The 21,592-nt window shown below is 48.1% G+C and overlaps 1 protein-coding gene across 1 annotated transcript in view; it reads right to left on the minus strand.

Moving 5' to 3' along the window:
• cacna1g (calcium channel, voltage-dependent, T type, alpha 1G subunit) overlaps positions 1–21,592 on the minus strand; it is a 188,604-nt gene that overhangs the window by 76,065 nt on the left and 90,947 nt on the right. Inside the window, 6 exon segments of the mRNA XM_034558363.1 lie at positions 6,516–6,904; positions 7,417–8,305; positions 8,438–8,530; positions 9,035–9,307; positions 11,001–11,161; positions 20,883–20,980. Of these exon segments, the coding sequence (XP_034414254.1) occupies positions 6,516–6,904; positions 7,417–8,305; positions 8,438–8,530; positions 9,035–9,307; positions 11,001–11,161; positions 20,883–20,980 (1,903 nt within the window).

Consider the following 21,592-nt stretch of genomic DNA (forward strand, 5'->3'; position numbering starts at 1 on the left):
GTGTGTGTGTGTTGTTAACCGAGCTTCTGATTGCTTTGTTGACACGTGGTTTTTGTTGCACGTGCCCCCCCCCCCCCCCCCCCCCCCCCCCCCCCCCCCCCCCCCCCCCCCCCCCCCCCCCCCCCCCCCCCCCCCCCCCCCCCCCCCCCCCCCCCCCCCCCCTGCTCTGCAGATGCTCTTTCTCACACAGCGACCGCGGCCGACAGCGTTCGATTCGTCGCTGAGCCGTTGGCCCCGCCCTCCGGTTCCTCTTTTAGGCGAACACTGTTCGCTGTGTCAGCACTTTGGATCCCCGTTCTGCACCGCGAGCACATTTAGATGTGCCGATGAGAGGCAATCGAAATGCTCCCAATCTCGGATCTAGTTCCCTTTTTAATTACTATTTATTTGCATGTTGAACACGACACACGAGTCTCCAAACTATTTTAATTTAACGTCCGACAGCCTGCTCATGTTGATTTATACTATATCTAAATGGATTACCTTTAAATAGACTTTTCTCAACGTAAAGTAAACTTTAGGAACTAACTCAGGTAAAAAAAACATTCAATGTTTCTGCAGTTTAAATGCTTTTTGGTTGAACCGGATAGTGTTTATTTATTTTTTCTTATTTTCTGATTTATGATTTGTCCACACATTCCCTGTTAAAAAGTTCTGCCCATTTCAAAATGTTCCCACATCTACTGCAGGTTGTCCAACAATACATTGTCCCTCTCTCTTTAATGATTATGTGTGCATATTGACAGCCATACAAAATAGCTGAATGCAAAGAGACAGAGCGAGAGAGGAGAACTGGCTAAATAGAGGCAGAATGTCATTTGACATCTCACTAAACCAGGAAATAACTGAATGCATACATTTGACCACCTCATTGATTCTCACTTTTTTCTTTGCATCCACGGCTAGAAAAAAAAGCCCTCCCTCCATAAACCGGGATTAGCAGCCGTTGTTTTTTTTTTTGCCGTCCACGTTTCACCATCGTACAAATTGGAGAAAAAAAAATCACTTTAGTTCGGCCTGTTTTCAGATGCCAAGTCTGCATTCTTCAGGCAGGACAGGATAAAAGCTTGTCTCTGACGCATATCAAAAAAGGGGTTTGGCAAGGGGTGTGTGTGTGTGTGTGTGTGTGTGTAATAAAGCATCAGAATGCATCAAGAGACCTTTAAACACAGACGGCTGTACATTAAGACGATAACCTATGGAAATTACAATCACCTTTGGCTAATGATAATCTCATTCCTCGCAATAACTGAACTAATCCTACCTTTACAAATTCAAATGCCAGGGCGATTTTAATTTAAAGGGGGCCCCGAACTTCAGGAATATAACCAGACATTCAATTAAACCCTAACGACCTCAGTTATGTCTATCTGTTCCACGTAGCTTCAGGAGAGAATTTCTATCAAATCCAGTGCTTTGGTTAATGCACCAATGCGTACAAAATAATAATGGCATCCATCAGCTGTGATTTGTGATTTGTGATTTATGATTTATAACGCGGCTCCAAGGACAAAAGGGTTAGCGCTTCACCTCGGCTGCTGGGTTCATACAATCTACATTTACAGTCGTCAGTTATTAGAGTACTATTATTAATTATTAAGTCCTATCTAACAGCAGAGCAAGAACAACCAAAAGTTCTTTAACCGGTCGAGATAAAAGTGATGTCTTCATACGAGGAATCTATCTTTAACATCGCAATACATTGCTGTGTTTGTGCCACTAACTCTTGGACCCCCGAAGCTTTTTTCAGAGTGATCCTTCCAACCATCAACTTGAAAGAGAAAGTGCATGGAGCGTATCAATGTGTTCACAGTGATACGCCTCATGCACTGGCTTTTAAGGTCGATAAAGTCAAGCCTGCCGCCTGAGGGAAGCTTTGTGCTCACGTGGTCAATATTCATGTCGGTGCTAAAAGGCTTCCGCTACGACAGCGCCAGCGATTCCCAAAACAGGAACCGTGCGTTTCCCCACGTCTGCCCCATGACGCGCCCGTCTTCACTTTACGCCTCTTGACTTCTCCTCAAGCTATTTTGGCATCGGGGCGGACGTTCGGCGGAGACACCGGCTGGAGACGCTGGGAAGACGACTGGCCATGCAGACGGAGGGGGGAAGTTCCTTATGTAAAGTGAGACGGAGTGAGAGAGAGAGAGAGAGAAAGAGAGAGAGACGGGTTGACCTTCCCGAGTAAACAGACTACTGGGTTGTGTCACATAGTTGGCCGGGACACAACTATTCCATCAGCTCCGCCTTAAATGGTAACGCTCTTAAACTGCGCGGAGAGATAAAGCAGACGCCCTCTCCTCGCTCGTCCGGACCCGTCCGCCTGCACTCTCCCAGCCATTACCCCCTCTTTCCCATCACCTCCTCCTCCTTACACTCTGTCAACCGTATCCAACACTCCATTTAATCATCTCTTTATCCCTGCGTACCCCCCCCCCCCCCCCCCTCCCCATGTCACGCACACATTTTAGATTTGCTGCACTTCTTCCCGCTGCCCTCGACGTTCCCTCCGAGCAGCAAAGTGTGTGCGTGTGTGTGTGTGTGTGTGTGTGTGTGTGTGTGTGTGTGTGTGTGTGTGTGTGTGCTTTTAGGAGATAGGCAGCAGGCAGGGAGGCTCCGCTGTGTGTCATGGACAGCGATGGTTTTGGGGCCCCCGTCACTCTGTCTGAGTTGCGGGGTAACAACATGTCTGTGTTCGAGGGACACAAGTGTGGATATTTGATGTACTCAAGAGGCCGCTTTATATCTCAGGAGACGTGTGTGTGTGTGTGTGTGTGTGTGTGAGTGTGTTACAGACTCATGGTCCCAGCACACTGAGATAAAGAGTCATTATTCAGTACTTTTGGAGCGGAGCCATGGAGAAGTATTAGAGTTGCACTTCAATCACAATAAAGAGACGACATTCTGTCTAACAATAAATGATAAATCAATGACGATAATAATAATAAAAAACATTAAAGGGCGGGTCCATCCTTTTTTCTGAGGTTATTATATAATCCTGTAGCTCCCTGTAGGTGTTCCTTATATATTTATCTGTATGCTTTCCCAATCCCTAAAGATGTTTTCCCATGTGACCTGACATAGTTTTCCCATGTGACCTGATGTAGTTTTCCCATGTGACCTGACGTAGGTCACCTGCGGGATGTGTGTGGGTGTGTATACACACACACGTCACGTTTCTGTCAACCTGGTTTCAGTGTAAGTCTTATAGTCTCTTTAGCTGCGTAATGTTCTATAAAGAAAATGGACTAAAATGAATGAATACTGTGACCTTCTTGACAAATTGACAACCTATCCTCTTCTGTCAGATACACACATCGATATATTCAGCATCATTCATGATTAATAAGTACATCACGTGTGATCCTTGCCAGCCGAGACGTGGAAGTGTGTTAGTTGTTAGTGTGTCTGTTCCCCACTTTCCTCTCCCCATCAATTACTCATCGGGGTGGATGGTTAATCTTGTCAAATTCTCTTTAAGGTCCCAGTCAGATCTCCACAATTCAATTTGCAGCTGAATGATAAATAATGCCAGCTCTGCCGCGTGTGCGTCATCCATTCACAGAGCAGGGGGCCCAGGGAGGGCTGGTAAACGGGTCAACTTGATCGAAAAGCCGTCAACAGACGTCTCAACACAGCTGAACCACAATTTCTTAAAACTTTAAGATCGAGCGGATGAAAGAGCGTAGTGTGCGGATTCAGAATTACGGCCACGATTACGGCGTCTTTGATACATCAGACTTGCCTCGGGCAACAGGAAGGACGACCTATGTCGGGACACGGCACGCTCAATAACGAATATTTGCAGACCAGAGTTCAACAGTAAAATTGTGTCTATTCATAATGATTAGATGTTGAAAAGTGAGGAGCAACATAGAAGATGTGAAAAGAGAGCCAAGAGGCATGCTGATGTTGCCATACTGCTGCTGCTGGCATGGATACAGGCACCGGTTGTAATTTTGCAAACTACGCAGTTAATGTAAAATAATATCTCTATAAAATATTACTCTGCTCCTCCTCTCCATTTATGTAAAACCAGATGTGTGTGGCAGGTTTGCAAAATTGGAAACACTCAGGTCTCGGATAAGTCTTCCCTTTTTGCAAAAATAGTTTTAACGAAACAGTTTTAACGAAACAGTTTTTTAGTAAGGTATTAACTTATTAAGTGCATATAGGCATATATGATGAAAGATTGTGTGTGTTAATATGGACCCCTCCCCCCCCCCCACCCCCCGAATCGCAAATATAGATTCAATATCCCAGTCCGTCTCTCTGTTACATTACAAATGATGGGCAGAAGTTTTGAGGAAGGCCTGTAGCTCGTAGTCTGTGAATCTCACTTTGACTTTTCTCTCTCTGCCATTGTTCTGTGTTCTTGGCCAAAGGCAGCATTGTATACTTAGCAGACTTCCTGTGGTGTTTCAGTACCAACAGCTTTTTGGTGTTAAAGTGTACCAGCGCACTTTGGAGGGATCGCCTCCAACATTTGACCAAGGTTATCCATTCTTTGCTTTGGGAACACAATTTGAACTGTCCCCCCCCCCCCCCTCACACCAAGTAAGTCAGTCTCATCCTCATTCTTAAAGTGGGAGTTGCACGAGGTAGAAACTCAAAAACACAAGCTCCATCAGAAAACTTGGCTAAAGGATGTATGGGAAATTGAAACCCAGCCTCTCCTCCATGTGGACGGAGTTACAGAGACAAACAGAGGCTTAGTGATGCTCATGTCTTTGGATGTCGATGAGCTTGCAATCAATGAAGCGTCTCAGTAAAGTTTTCAGCAGCCTGTCTGGAGACTGGATGGATCCATGTTACCCAAACTAGGAAAGAGCACTTTAAAGAGAGAGAGAGAGAGAGAGAGAGAGAGACTTAAGAGGTAAAAGAACAGAGAATGTCAAATGAGACAAAGGTGAAAAAGGGAACGAGGAAAACGAAAAGGGGAAGAAGTAGGAGAAGGAGGATAGAAGGGAGAAGAGGAAGTAGACAACGTAAGGAGAGAGAAAAGGGAGAAGAAGGAACAGAATCACAATAAAAGGTAGGAAGGAGAAAAAAAATGAAAGGCGGGGATGAGGAGAAGGGCCAGGAAAAGTAAGGAATAAAAAAGACTGCAACGCTATAAAACCTGCTGAGGATGGCATCTGGATATGTTTATAGGCACTGGGTCAGGGACCGAAAGTAACCCCAGAAAACCCGGCCAGGCATCATGCTCCTTCTAGACACCTACACGCAAACAAACACAACACACGTGTCACTTAACTCGCGTTACATAACTTTACGCAGCACATGCCAAAAGTACAAAAAAAATAGCCTCAAACACAACACACACTCTGCCTCTGATTGTCTGTACTCTTTTCCTCCGTTGGTGGGCTTTGAAGGTTCAGGAAGGATGAGAGGGATCTTTGAAGGTTAGACTAAGAATATTAAGGTAAGCCAATCAGAGCTTGAGTAGGTGTATGTGTATATTCGGATCAATGAGCATTCGGAACGATGGCCGTGTGTTTTCATCATAACAGGCTGTGGGCTGTTGGTCCAATGGGAGATTATTTTCGCACTATTGGGGTTTCTGGAATAACGGGCAGTCGTATCTATGGCCTGGCACTGTCAGGTGGAAGAACATTTGAGACAAGGGGTTCATATCTTGTGTCTCGCATGTTACTTGGTGTAGGTAACTAAAACTCCTGGCTATGGTTGGATAAAGATTTAAGTTAAGAAGCCAATGGGTCAGGTTTTGAGCATTGACTTTTTCAATCGTTAATCAACATCCAAATCTTTCCCAAACTGTGCCCACTTGCTTTGAGTTGCTTAAAGATAACTGTAAAAACATGTTATCAAGTTGTAAGACGAAAACACGGACCGAATAATGCTGTGGTAGTGACCTGTCAATCACATGGTAGCCCCGCCCTAAAGATTACCCTGATTTATTGTCTGTTTCAGTCTGAATGGGACCATAATTCATTAAATGAGCATCACGCTGGATTGAAAAAGACTTGAAACTAGATATTGAGCACACAAACTCACGTTTACTGAAGTAATTAAACGAGTGATAAGTAGAGTCGTTTTCTCATAGACGTTTATACAATCAGACGTCTTTTTTTAAACAAAGGCATCGCCCCCTGATGGCCATTAGAAAGAAGGCCAGTTTTAGACACTTGGGCATTGGCTTCGGATACAGGATTGCTTGTTAATATCAAGTCTAAATAAGTGGGAATACGAAAAAAATTAAAGAAATAAAACATCTCACTAAATCACCCCTGTTCCTGTCTCTCTCTCACTCTCTGTATCCTCTGTCTCTCCTACTCTCTCATTTCCGTTTTCTCTCTCACATGGTTGTCAATATGCACGTATAAACAACCGAATTAGGAAAAATGCAATCTGTAAATTGAACTAATACCTTCCTCCAGTCCTTCATTAAGTCTCATCAGTCAGCCGGTTCCCACCATGTAGCACCACCCAGCATCTTCACTCAACTCCACACTTCTCTTAACGTGACAATCGGAAACACAACATACACTGACCTGCTCATGGAACTCGATCCCCATGCTCAGCGTATTGATCAGAATGGCGATCATAATCCCTCGTCCGAAGTACTTGCTGTCCACGATCTTCCTGAACGTGTCGCACACGAGCCTCCAGAAGTGCACCACCTTCGCTGCCGCTTTCCCCAGACTGCAGCGCTGCTTCTTGGGCTGCCGGCTGTCTCTCCTGTCCTTGTGGTGGAGGTCCTGGGTGAACTCGTATATGCCATCGCTGTCGGAGTCCCCGGGGGTCTCGTTGCCCTCCGACTCGTTGGCCAGGGCCTTGGCGCAGTAGGGGCAACTCTCAGGGGCCAATGTCATCGCGGCCGTGTACATGGCACTGCTGGTGCTGCTGAGGTCACGGGCCGACAGCTGGCAGGAGAGCTGGGCTGCAGCCCAGTGAGAAAAAGGTCAGGTGGAGAAACTGAGGCGAAGAGCGGAGAACCGCAGTGAAATCAGAGTGATTGACTGATAAATATCACAGGATTAAGTGGTTTAGACAAATTGACAAGTCCGATGAAATAGATCTGTCGTGAACAACAACCTTTTTGAACAGTGTGTATCAGAGGGAGTGTGCGTGTGGTGGGCAGTGTGTGCTATGAGTAATGCCTTGTGTCTGCGGCCAGACTGGCTGGACGCCAGCTTTTCCACCGTCTGTACAACCTGAACAGACCTGGCCTGACTTGTTTTGCTAAGCCAAGACGGAGCTGGCTGCGAGCTTTGACATAAGAGATTCACATTTATTGACTCTAATTAGCACTATTTCTGTCGCTCATCAAAAAGGTAAAAGATCCAACTCTGGACAGTGTTAAAGTTTGAGGCTTAATCACAACAAAACCACAATGGATGATTGCAGAAGAAGGAACACTTCCAGTGCCGTGTCATTGAACAGTGAGTCTACCTGCAGGAGTGTGCGTTTCCACCAGGCTTGATGGCCGTCTCTCCAGGGACATGGGTGGGATGTTCAGGTTGAAGCTGATGTTGGTCAGAGTGCCGGCGGCAGCACTCCCTCGTCGGGTCTGCAGAGTGGGGTAGTTCTTCGGCCCTGGAGCAGCAAAAGGTACAGAGTTCCTCTTCATTGCGCGAGACACGGGAGCTGAGCCAAAGGAGGAGGGGCCTGGTGTCGGACCCGTGTTTGTGGGCGAGGGGCCGCAGCGGAGAGTTTCTGTGTGGAATCCACTGCGAACTGAAGATGCATTGGCAGCTCCCTCAGAAAGTTGGGACAAAACCGCCAGGTTTGTGTCGGAGCAGGCTGCTGTCATCGGAGGCGGCGCTGCTAAAGCGAGATGCCCGGTGCCAGTGGTTGCCACGAGGGCCCCTCCGTTGTTGTTATGTTCACCGGCCTCGAAATCCTGACCCTCCATACACCGTGTGCCCCCTGCGCCCCTCACGCTGCCATTACCCAGGTGGTAGTGGTGGTGATGGTGGTGGTGGTGGCGCGCCATTTGATGAACCGACACAGATCCCTGCCTGGAGGACTTCCTCCTCCTTCTCTGGCTGCGTTGGGGCTCCGTGGGCGGGGGCGAGGCGGCAATATTGAAGCCGGCGCGGCGGGCCAACAGCCTGAAGATCCGGGCCGCTTGTCTGGCCCCCTTGTTGACGATGTGAACCAGGTACTTGAGCAGCTCGTCGTAGCAGGAGCCCGGCTCGGAGAGGGAGGCTAGGGTGCTGGCGTTGGACATGAAGCGCACCCGTTGCTCCTTCATCAGCTGACTCTCCCTCTGCTTGGTCTCCGAGAACTGCGTGGCGATGACCACCAGGCACAGGTTGATCATGAAGAATGAGCCAATCTGAGGACGAGGAGGGGGTGGGCGACATTGTTATTCAAGCACTCGCACGCAGCTGACCCACTTGTTCAATCATCATCGGACACACACACACACATATACACACATCTGGTGGCCCCGAGAAGTGACACTTACAATGATGAGTAGGATGAAGTAGATGAAGTTGTAGAAGGAGTGTGCATCCATCACAAAGTACATGATGTCCACCCAGCCCTCCAGAGTGATCACCTGTTGAGGACCACAGGCAGAGGACAGGAATATAGAGGGACAAGGAAGAAGAAAATAAAACAGGTGTCCGACAACTCAAACAAGGATTAGAAATAAAAATAGGAACACAAAGAGACGGAGTGTTCCAAGAGTCAGCAGAAGACTAATCCACAACATTTCTCTGGTGTGCTTTACCACACGCAGAGCAGCAGCCAGACCTTTGGGGGAACTCATCTCCAAGCTGGCTCTGGTCGAATGGACTCTCCAAAAGAAGGCCTTATGGACGATGTGGAGATAGCACGCAAATAGTGTGGGAGAAAAGTGCTGTGGCTGTGGAGACCTGCCAAGCCTGATATTTCTTCGATACACCAGCCACAATTAGCCCCCCCCCTCCCGCCCCCCTAATCATACCTCTTTGTCTCCATCTTGTATTACAGTAGCCAGACGCTACTGTATGTGCCTCATGGCAAAGTCTTTCTCGCAAACGGAATCCTTTTCCCCGTCCGGTGCAAACGGCCGTTTTACCTGAAAGATGGCGATCCACGCGTAGCAGATGTTGTCGAAGTTGATGGCTCCCTTGAAGGGGTTGACCAGACCAGCGGTGCAGTTGTTGTAGTACTGGTTCCAGTTGACGCAGGTGGTGTTGTCGGTGCTGTTGTAAAAGTCCGAGCTCAGGGTGCACTGCAGGCCTCCTTCCTCGTACACCTTGGGCACCGAGCCGCAGTCCCTCATGCCGTTATCTCCGGGCTCGGAGCAGATGAAGGGGTTCTCGTCCTCGTTTTTGGTGTGGTAGTATTTCTCCAGCTCCACGGAGATAGGGCTTCGGGGAAGTAAAGAGAGGACATTGCAGGAGTTAGCCTACGCTGGCTCTCGTGAGTGGACAAATGCATTGGGAGATGTGCTTAAAGTTCGAAGTAGATTGGTGCTTTTGAGTATTGCTAGCATCTGTATTAAAGATGGTTGTCTCCGGTGTCAGAAAGGACCCTTTGTGTCCCTTTCCCCCAACTTTGGCACATCTAATATGATATCTATAAGTACTATAAGTAGAGAAGAGTCCAAAGAGAAAACTGAGCCCAAATGAGCAAAGGGGCCTTATATTGCTTTTACATTTTGATTAATAAATGGAAGAATATTGTTATTTCCTTCATTAAAAAGTTTTATAATCTTGCTTTAAGTATCGCCTAACAACTTAAATAAAGTGTAAAAAGATACCCTCGTGTGCGAGAATGACAGAGAATTATTTTGCAAAGCAACTGGAGAGATATGAGGAGCTACAAACACATCTTGGCACAAGGACAGCGAAGCATTAAAAGCTAAATCACATTTCACACATTTGTTCTTCACCTGTTTTTTTTTTACCCAGAACATGAACAAATGGACATGTCTGTCCTCGGGGAACCACCTTTGTTCAAACCGTAACCTGCTTCTGCTGCCAAGTCAACGGCAGTTGGAGAATGAAGCGGCGCTTCTGCTTTTGGGTTGTTGCGCTCGCAGGGTGGAATTTAAAGTGGATCAACTTTAAAGCCCCAAAGTCTACAGCTTTTAATTACATGCAAATCCTCCAGCAGCTGATTTTTTACTGATGACCCATCCTTCCAACAGGAAGGAGGAACTAATCAGCGAAGCCAGCTGTAATTGTGTTGACAAACCTGGGGGCTGAATGGCTGGGGAGAGCCTCCCCCCCCCCCACCCCCCATCCCACGTGCATGCATTGTGCGAGACGAGGCAAAAAACGTCCGTTTGTTCGCCTGCCTGCCTCACCACCTCTTGGCATATCTGCCACAGAGCCCTCCTCTGTCTGGAATAGCTTGTGTGTGTGTGTGTGTGTGTGTGTGTGTGTGTGTGTGATATCTGGCCTGTCTGTAAACACACATTCCTCTGTCTGGCAGGCCTTTAGTAATTGCATAGTAGTGGTCCTGAAGTGGGACCAGACCAGTCCCACTTCAGGACCACAGATGAAAAGATACATTTCAAAACAGACAAGTCATGTGTTTATGACTTTGGACGTAGACGTCACACTTCTACGCCATCCATCTGATGCCGAAATATAGTCCTTTCGGACCCAGAGGATGAAAAAAACGATGATGAAAAAAAAGTTGCCAGCTCACCAACATTGGCTTAAATTACAGCTGTGAGGTGTCATAAATCCTACAGAGAGTAATGAAGCCAAGATGACACGGGGAACATGAATAAGTCATGGGTGCCCAATGCTGCCCATGTTCCACATCCCATGATCTTTCTCATTAATCCAGGGCTCGTGGCTCTCCCATTCATCATTATGATCGCTAACCTCATCGACTTTTGCGCGTGACCCAGTTTAGTGTGCCGGGTCACGGGCTTACTGCATAGTGTTACCCTGGTCTCAAAAAGACCTGCTCGCGATCTCATCTGTGTTGCTTATCCCAGCAGCAGCTGTAGCGTTCAAAGTGAACGTGCTATAGTGTTTACATCGATGATAGTTCAATATTAATCCTGCAGTTGGTGGGGAAACTCACAAGGAGAAGTTGCCGAGGAAGCAGCGGTTCCGGAGCAGGCCGGCCCACAGCTGGACGCCCACGATGCCGAAGATGAAGAAGACGAAGAAGCAGAGCAGCAGCACGTTGCCCAGCATGGGCAGGGTGTCCAGCAGCAGAGTCACCAGGATGCGCATACCTGAGGGAGGGGGGGGGGGAGACAGGGGGGCGTGGTCACACAGCTGGATCGGGTGTTTGTTTGCTGCTTGGTTTGAAAAGAGCTCTTTCACATCAAGCGGCGGCGTAGATCGTTGTCAAAGAGGTATTTTATGTAATCGAGCGGTCGATGTGAGCGTCAAAGTACTTCTCAATTTATAACCGCTCACAAGTGGACAATTCATTTGACCAAATGATACACGAGCCAGTGGATGCCAGAAGCCTTTTGTTTAGTTCTTTGTCTTTACAGTTAAACATTCAAATAATAATGATACATGCTAGCATTTGTACCCTCTTACACATCACAGTCTGGTGAATTTAATTTCCACCTCCCCGTGTTTTATATTAGTTAAACAGCCTAATGAAGGACTGTCGAAGCAGGGTCCTTCGCCGTAGCAGATGAAGAGCGGTGCTGCGGGTTACTCGTAAAGGAACAGAAGTGATTCACTGTATTCATTAGTCAGCAGGACGTTTCTGCCACCCGCAGGATGTTCTTAGGAAGATGTAATAATCAATCTGCTACCAATGAAGGAGTGGTAAGTCACCGCTCCTCTACAGACCTGTGGCACTTCTAATCAAACGCCTGTCATCGTACCACATGTCCCAATAGTGCGGTGCGGTGACGCAAAAGTTGTAGTTTTGTTTAAAGTAGGCGGCTATATTACCCACAATTCCACCACCGGCCACCATGCCATAGCCACCCGCCGGCAGCGGCTACTGCTGACTTGAACCGCTGGCCTCGGGCATCCATGAGGAGCGGCCTACAGAGTTCTTAATGAGCTCGCTTCTTTTCCTTTTTTCCAGACTCAAGTGACATCACTTGAGGGAGCTGATTTCACACAGCTCCCTCTGGAGACTGCCCCCCCACCCCCGAGTTTGTTGTCAGTAGAACTCAAGCCTAACTGACTTTAATGTGCATGTGGCCGACACCACATTCTTTCACATACCATGACAATGCACCTTCCAGGATTACATGGTGCACGGTCGTGCTTATGCTGCGTTGGTCACCAGAAGCATTCGTTGCATTGCGTCAGCTGTAGGTCTGCCTGTGTGTGTGCTTGTGTGTGTGTGTGTGTGTGTGTGACTGTGTGTGTGTGCCTGTGTGTGTGTGTGTGTGTGACTGCGTAAACACAACGTGTACTCGGCAGCATCCTTTTCTTTATGGGATGAATAAAGCTTTGAAATGCATTTGAATCGCACGACAAAGAGTCGTTAGCAGTCCACCTGCAGCACTGAAGGACCTGCTTTCTCTTCTCCCCTTTCAGACAGTACATCCCTGATTCCGTCAGCTCTGGACAGTGTTCCCTCAAGTTTCTGACAACACACACACACACACACACACACACACACACACACACACACTTCCTGCCGCCCACGCACTCCCTCTGCTAAATCTGTCTGTGTCCCTCTGCTGTTGCCGCTCAGATTTTGCTCTTATTTTCATGCACTGATTTTCTTCATTTGTTTAATGTCTATCTATCTATCTATCCATTCGTATTGTTGCAACTGTGTTATCTCTGTCTCTCTCTCTCTTTTCTGTCTCTCTCTCTCTGTCCCCATCCCTGCAGGCTACCCTCCCAGCAGTAAGCCTGCGACTTAGGCCTCAATAACGAGGATCATTGCTTCTGATCGATTGCTTTGCTCCACTGGCTGGCTGACAGCCACCGAGGTCGAGGGAAGGACACCAGAGAGAGCCGAACCAGAGAGAGCCGAACCGAGAGAATCCCGTCCATGTTCCAATACCTTTCAACTAAACTGTGCCATCTGGGAGTGGCACACCAAACTGCAGCAGGAACTTTTTGTGTTTGTAGATTCAGATTCCTCGCGGGTACACACACCGAGACAGAGACTTTTGGCGTTGACAGACGGAGGGTGAAAACACAAGGAGGATTTTGCAGATTCGTCGAGATGCGGGGAACAAAACAGGAGGAGAGCAAAAGGGATCCTCGTACTGAAGGAGTGAGTGACAGCGAGGAGCGGCTGCGGGATACGCCGCGCGTTTGGGTCGTCGTCTTTCACAGCACCACCGGAGAGATCCGGATACCCTTGAAAGACACACAGCGCTGTTTTCAATTCAATAGTAGCTGCCACATTATGCACAGGATGCTCAACTACCAGCATAACAAACTGCGTACACGAGAGTGTGAGATGAGAGTCCATGAAGACAATATATCTCATAACGCCGATGTGATGAAAAAAGGTATTTAATGTTGTTTGCAAGGGGAATCGTCAGGAAGAAGTTATGTAAAATAAAATCCTGTGGCCATTTGTTCCCACTCGCTCTTTGTGGGACATTAGTTCAACCTAATTGCCCCCGAACGCACCGGGAAAGAGATGCATTCAGGTGCCGTCACGGAGAGAGAGAGAGAGACCGGACTCGCTGCCCCCAAGAGCGGCTTCCTCTCGCTCTATCTCGTTAACGAGCAGCGCAGGCACACACGCACGCACACGCACACACACACACGCACGCACACACACACACACACACACACACACACACACACACACACAGACACACACATTAAGCAGCAGCTCCTTCAAGTGATTGCCCTCATAGCGTAATGTGCTGAGCTGTTAGGATGCTGCTTAGCAGTGCGCCCGAGCAAGTGGCAGCAGTTGGGATTAGTGTCCGCGGCGCGCTAACTGGCTCCATGCTAACCGGAGATACTGTACGTCAGCGCGGCGAGGGTTGTAATACTTAAACTGCGAGCCGCATCTGACAGCTGCAGAGAGGTGATGTGAGGTAAAGAAGGGAAAGGCTCGTAGAACCAGTGTTTGGTTTGTCTGTCCTGGGCTACTGTAGAAACTCTGTAACCCGGCTAACGTGATAAGCTTCCGTAAAACAATTCTTTGTTTCAAGAAGAAGTCGGAAGTCGGGTGTCGTCGTGAAAGCAGCGTCACATTCAGCGCAGGACGGAGGACGGGGAGGACACTCACTGTATTTTATGCAAAAAGAGGGTGATCTTGTGGAACAGTTTAGTGGGAATAAAGTCATGCTGCATAACACTTGGTTATTAAATGTGGATTTCTTTACTTGCAAATTAAGTTATGTTTATTGGTCCGTATCTTCTAGGCCGACGAGAAAGAATGCTCTTTCATTTAGATTTTACATATGGCTATTATATGTGCAGAAACAGGTCAGCCCCTGATTTTTTATTAATGCGAGCGATGGCAGTGAGTTTTTAATATAATAAGACTTTTTATAAAATAAGATTTTTATAAAAATAAATCGAGGCATTGAACCATACCTACTACAAACTGGACGAGAGGCACATACAAGGCGGGCTCTTCATCCATCGACATATAATAATATCACATGGAGCGCCCTCCAGATAAGCGAAGCAATCCTCTCCCGAACCCGAATGGCGCGCTCATTCCTAGCGATCGACATTTCATATCCAATAACAATCATCCCTTCCTCCGCACCGTCCAACCTCGATGTGGGGCGGCCGCTCCATTCCACTGCGTGTGATCGGGGGAGCCATCTGTTTGCGGCCAGATTAGGTCTGCTTCCTGTGCGCACCTGTGCAGGTCCAACTCGGGCCCAGCCACCTTTGTAATCTGTGCACTGTGAACTAATGGGCTTTCTGAGTCGAGGGGGCCGGTGTACACCTGCGTCTCTTCTCATTTGCTCCGAGCGGGTTGGTAACCGGCGGCGAGATGTCCCCCGAAGAAGTGTCAACGCGCCTTTGCTTGAGCGAGCCATGTGACCCACGAAGAGGGGAGCACATGCAGAGAAATGAGAACTGATGGGGAGAAGAAGACAAAAAAGAGGACGGAGAACAATTCTAAACTCTGTGTACCTGCTGTGCCGGAGTGAGTTTGTACCGAGATTACACTTTATGATCTCAGCGATCATGGGGCTCATTTCTGCAAATGGAATTTCAACATAACAATTTCTCCCACCACACCTGAGCATGTGTGCAATACCAACACACCCATAGAGATATAGAAACCCATTTCATACATTACAGACACACAATTTCCAACTTTACTTCCAATCACGTGTGACATTGTCTACTGGTTTGCACAGTAAAACACATTAACTATATAAATAATTAAAATAAAAGATGTGCCCTGATCCATGCTGGTTGCGACAGTATCTTTACCTTATCGTCAGTGTTGGTTTTCGTCTTTTTTTTTCTTGGTTCTACTTTGGTTTATTTGTCGCCCCCAAAAGTCATTTTGGTATTTTTTTATGCAACGCGCAAACCCCCCCGCGGTGTTCGGGAGACAAAACTACTCAGGTTTGGGGAAAGATTGGTTTGAAATAGCTACACAGTGGAGTTCCTTAGATAAGAAAGTCAGGTCACACAGAAGTCAATGCTGTCTTCTGCTCTGTTCATCGTGTGAAGACTGAATACCGACCTTCTTGTTTGTTCCGACAGATGAAGAATTTGTTCAATGTGCATTTCCTAAAAGGATCCCTCGTTTGTGTTTCCGCAACATCCCACTTGTACTAAATCACTCACTCAAACGTAAATGATCGTTTGTGTTTTGCATCGAGACTCTCAAAAGCAGCACGTACAACAGCTTAATCTCTTTGACAATTCACAGCTGTGTTGGGGAGATGGTTGCGTACCTGACAGGCTATCTGGGAATAACCACGACTCCAGGTGATCAAAGAACTTGCTTTAAGAATCTGAAGCTACTCAAAAATCCCTGAGCTGAAACTGAAGTTGGACTGAAAAAACAAGTAAAATGGGCATCTTTTCTCTTTTTAAGCATCAAAATATCACTTGCATGCCAAGGGCTATCCGACTAACAAGATCTTTTGTCTTCGGCAGCGAACAGATTGACAACGAAGAGCAAGGATCACGCTGTGAAGTTCCTCGCTTCTGGTGGACATCTTCCTCCTCTGAACTCCTTCTAACCTTATCAGTCACTTATTTCCTCAGCTCCACTCACAAATAAGAAGCCCCCCAAGAATGAACCCATCCCCTGGCTCCTCTGGGCTCTCCCTCTCGACCTCGCATTGCGATACGAGCAGAAGCAGGGCACCTTGTAGACCTTTGGAAGAACAGAAGCTAGGAGGCTCTTGCCAGCTCTTTAATTACAGTAATGAGGCTCGGCAAACAATACAAGGAGGAGGAGGGCATGAGCACACGGGGGAGCCGGGAGGTCGATGATGTTGTGTTGTTGTTGCCTCGAGGGCTCATCTGGGTGGAAGTGCGAGGCGGTGTGTACGAACCGCGCGGTGCTCAAACACTGGGTATAATAAAGCGTGCGGAACAGGATGAAATGCTCTTGTGTTGCCGATGTGTGAAAACAACAGCAAGCATGTGCGTGCATGTGTCGGAGGTCGGTGTGCAAGCACGAGTGCGGGGGAAAATGCCAGCACGAGCACTGCCTGTGCGCATGCCCGTTTGATAAGGCGTCGGGGGTGGGGGTTGGGGGGGTTGCCAATAAAGAATCGCGCAAAGGCTATTCTGGTCCCAACCTCGTTAAGATGGAGATGTGTCTGGGTGTGTTAATGTGCGTGTCTGTGTGTGTGTGTGAGGGTTTACGTCCTGCGATAATCACCTATTGACTGCTGCCTCCGGCTTATCAATCAACGCTGCCTCGCTCCGACGTGGCGCACCGGAAGTTTTATCAAGACTCATCAGGCCCTCCACCCTGAAGCTGTGTTTTCTCCTTCTTCAAATGGTTGCCGATGACTCATTGTCTGTTTTTGAAGGGGGCAATTCAAGGATTAAAGTTGGGGGACTCGCAGTTAGAGTTCTGCTACTTGTACCAGTCTGGTACTATCGGGTTCAGGGCTGGGTTTGGGGCATTTTTATCGCGTTTCTTCAATGTAATCCTTTCAGGAATTTCTCCTCGTCCGGTGGTAAGCAGCAGTGTTATCAAATAATATAACTTTGTGTCTTGGTTCGGGGTTGGATCTCAAATGTTGGCAGTTGGGTTCTGTCAGGTTGGGTCATGAAGAGTCTGGGTTCTTAGATTCATGCTGCTCACGAAAAGTTTGAGATATCCAGCTTCAAGTACATAATATGGGTCAAGCTCTGGAATCCTACATTTTCCACAATGCATAGAGTAAGTTTTTTATTAGACCCTTCCTGCCCGGTAAATGTCTCTCAGCCTCTGCTGTTCCATATTTGTACTCTGCTGTGTTTGTGGGGCGAGCTTTCTCCGAAACCAAAGCCGAGATATTTGACTGTTGACATCAGGGATGACCAGGCTGAGTAGTATTCCCCCCGTCTACTAAACTAAACTAAACTAGACAGCATGTGTAAAATAGTTGCATCCTGTTGAACTCATTAAGGAATTGTTGATATTGTCTGCTGGATGGTGAAATAAATGCGTCACTTTAGCCTGAGGATAAAAATAGTAATTTTATTTCTCCAATGGCACCTTTATTCCTATGAAAGGAAAACTGAAAAAATTGCATTTCAGCATTCGTAAGTGAGTAATCTAGGTTTAACTGCCTTGAAGGCCTGGAACTAAAACCCACTTATATTTGCTGATTGCAGCAGTAGAAACAAGGTTAGAAAAGTGGCATTTGCTGACAATAAGATTCTAAATGTTAAAGTTCGCAGTAGCGATTTGGGTTCATCAATATTTCAGCAAATCGAGAATTAGAACTACGCTGTTTTCAAAGACTAGTTAATACTCATTCCCACACAACCTCGCTATAGCACCATATCTGTTTCCATGACATGAGCACATTATTCCTTTTTTTGTGCAGAATATTAAGCCACAAATGATCATATCTGCCTTGAAGCAGGGGATGACAAAGTCCCCGTGGGCCGGTACTTGACGTGAGGGGAATAGGCAATCGGGGTGGCAGACGATGGGGTGGGGGGGATCACAGCCAGAGAGTTTTTTGGCTTCGCCGGCAGTCGTTGGACGGAGCCTGCGAAATGTATCCGTCACTTCCTCTGGCAGGAGCATGGCATGTTCGCCAAATCAATCAATGCCAGAGTCCAGGACGTGGACACCGGTCCAGGAACGATGTGTTCGTTAATACAAGTCTGAGGGCGTGTGTGTGTGTGTGTGTGTGCGTGTGTGTCTATGTGTGTGCGTGTCTTAAGATGAGCTCCAGCCTTCAGTTCCAATACAGGCAGAGAGAGATGTGGAAAGAGCTGTAGACAGCGAAGTGGAGGGATGTGAGCACCGAACACTTGAAACATCCGCTGATCCAGCTTCACGTGGGTCTCATTTCTGGGCAGCCGGTGCACAAATAAAAACAAGGAAGTCGACTTAAGATCCTGGAGGTGGAAAGTTTTGGACCGACGGACTGAGTGAACCCAGTTGACGCGTAAAACGCACACTGACATGAGCTTGGGGGAGTGTCCGCTGGGGTGTGCGGCTCCGTCTGAGTCTCCGCCTACGTATCGGCCTGGCACCAATATCCAATCCACCTGCGCCTTCGTCCGCTTCCGGGCAATACATTAGGATGCTACCAGGCCTGATCGAGGATCCTTTCTGGGCCGTTAATCCATCCACGCTGACGGCAGCTTGTTTGAGCGCTGCAGGCCTGTGAGATATATTCTCGATTGCATCGCAGCGGCTGTTGTCGTCACGTAGATCGGACGCTCGGTGCGTCGCGCTAATTGCCGTTTGCGCAGACGGCGTATTGTATCGTTATGAATTCCACGCTGACTGTGAAGCGACGCCTTTTTCAGCGCCGCTCACACAGGAAGTGTGTGACAGTGTGCACGTGTGTGTCAAAGAAAGATTTGAGGAGATTTGAACCCCGTCCTTTAAGAGCAGATATGAACGATGTGGGGATTTACGAGCCCAGTCGGGATCTATTCCTCTGTGTGTGTGTGTGTGTGTGTGTGTGTGTGTGTGTGTGTGTGTGTGTATGCCGGAGGGCAACTGCACTTTAAAAGTAGCTCTCCCTGCCGCCGCGCCGATATATAACTGTAACTGTAGGCGCTTGTCATATTTTACGTTGCAGCATCTGTCACCTCTTTATTCGGTGCCTCTTTTGTAACGCCCGCCACGCCAATTAGGCGTGTCAGATTCCTCGCGCTCGGCGAACTCTGAAAGGGCAAACCATTTTCCTTTTTTTCTTCTTCTCTACGCCTTGTTTCCCACAGCACCGGCCCGACAACTGCTTAATAATGGAACAGGTACAAAAACACACCCCAGCCGGTGTCATGAATCCAGTCTAACATGGAGGGAAGTGAACTAACCACGTCCAAGGACTTGAGCGCCCGTGTATTCAAATTGGGCAAAGTGTGCTTCGGAATACGCTGAGCTCCACAATAAACCACCTGGAGGCACGGCGAATGCTGCAAGCTCCTCCGCTGGACTTGATTAGGCTGGTGAAGGGATGAAGACCACCACGAGCAAATCATCCACACATTAATGCTGCTGTTAGTCCTCTGATTAGGATGAGGAATGGTAAGATGCCTAACGAGCGTGTGTGTGTGTGTGTGTGTGTGTGTGTGTGTGTGTGTGTGCTTAGTCTAATGAACAGCACCGGCACCCTACGGCGACTTTGATTGACGCGAGGGTGAGATTGCAGAAGAGGTTTCGTAGTGTCATCGGTAGAGGGACGGGAGGTTGATGTCCCACACGGGGAACAGGGGGGGGGGGGGGGGACAAGTGAGAGGTACACACACACACACACACACACACCTGCACTGTACACGCATCCTGGGATCATGGCTCACTTTGCAATCTCCTCCGAGCACAAATTGAGGGAGCTAATGACACAATTAAGGTCTGTGTTTAAAAGAAAGCGCTGCACGGGAGGGGGGGGGGGGGGGTCAAGGTTGGACTGCTGGGCGGGTATGAACATTATTTATTTATTTAAACAATAAATGTTTAATGCACGCACTGGAAATTCAATCTGCGCTGATTAAACTCTAATGGAGACCGATGGAAGGAGAGCGGAGTGCAATATGGAACCTTTTCTGGGGCGGCGGCAGGGTGGGGGTGTTCGGGAAATAAGTGTGTGTGAGAGAAATGGAAGGGTGGGGGGGGGGGGGCAGTCGGAGCAAGCAACTTAGGGATTTGTGCGTCCGTGTGTGTGTGTGTGTGTGTGTGAGAGTTTTGCTATGAGCTGCAGTCCTTTAGGAAGATTCGGTGAGTTGGAACATTGCATGAAACGCTGACTGGCTGGGAAAAGCCAGAACACAGTCACAGCATACTAAGTGTGGATCGGCTTGTGTCTGACCTACGTCCCACCGCCGCCGGAGGAATCCAATCCACCTGCGCCTTCGTCCGCTTCCGGGCAAAGCGCTCGCGTGCAATACATTAGGATGCTACCAGGCCTGATCGATCACGAGAGGAGATATATTATCCGCGTCATCTTATTAAATGTCAGATAACCTACATGGGGTCTATTTGTTATTAACACTTGAGTTCAGCAGATCTATGGCAGAAGTCAGTTTTTGTCCACGCTGGTGTGACCAGATCAATCTAATCTGGGATCAAAGTGTACGGACACTGATCATCTGACATGACTTCTAAAAAGTTGCACGGGGGTAAAATTGGATTTGAGGCACAAACTGAAATCTCAGCGTGACTCCTGAGCCTCCCTGAAGTTGTAGGGGACAGATTAACAGAGCGGAGCCCTTTTGGCGTCGATGGAGAACTAACTATAGGCCGTGAGGCTGTGTGCGTTAGATTGAAAGTCAGACTTTTGAGTTGAAGGTCCGTACAGGCACGAGAGTGGTATATCGACCTTCTCCTAAAACTCTCAGCGAGACATCAAATAAGGCGATCTTCAGTTTAGGTCCTGCACTCACTCGGCACTCGGTTGATGGCTCTCAGAGGTCTCAGCACGCGCACCGTCCGCACCGCGGAAAAACTGACGTTCTGCAGGTTGAGCGAGTACTCCAGCATCCTGCAACAGGTGGAGAGAGAGAGGGGGGGTGGGGGGGGGGGGGGAGAGAGAGAGAGACGGGTAAGTATGGCAACAACAAACCAGATGCTTTAATTGCTAGCACGGCTCACACTGCACGGCAACGCTTCTTCATCATCTGGGAATAAAAACACAGAAAGGAATAAGTGCGATATTATGGAGGCAATTATGTATTACATGTATTCCATTCACCCCACCCCCACCCCCACCCCCCCCCCACCCCTCCCCCCCTCTCCCTGTGTAACTGGTAATTAATCCTCTAATGTTCTGAATCCCGTTCCTGCCGTCAGAGATGACTGCAGTGCATTTGTTCTGGCAAACAATGCGCTTCCATTCCAACTGCAGCAAACGGGGCAGAAAAACATCTCACTCGCGTGTGTGTGTGCGTGTGCGCGTGTGTGTGTGTGTGTGTGTATAGCAAAACAGACGCATTCACGACCTCCCTCGCACAATCAAACTTTTCAAATGGAGCAAAGCGTCGCTCGTTGTCATCAGTGACCTCAGCCCGCATCGTGACCTTGAGCGCGAGGCCTCAGCAGCCTCTCCAGCAGCTCTTTAGAGGCTCCTTCAGGCTGCGACGGGAGGTCAGAAAGG

The sequence above is a fragment of the Cyclopterus lumpus genome, chromosome 19 (genome assembly GCF_009769545.1).
Source record: "Cyclopterus lumpus isolate fCycLum1 chromosome 19, fCycLum1.pri, whole genome shotgun sequence".
In the NCBI taxonomy this organism is placed as follows: Eukaryota; Metazoa; Chordata; class Actinopteri; order Perciformes; family Cyclopteridae; genus Cyclopterus; species Cyclopterus lumpus.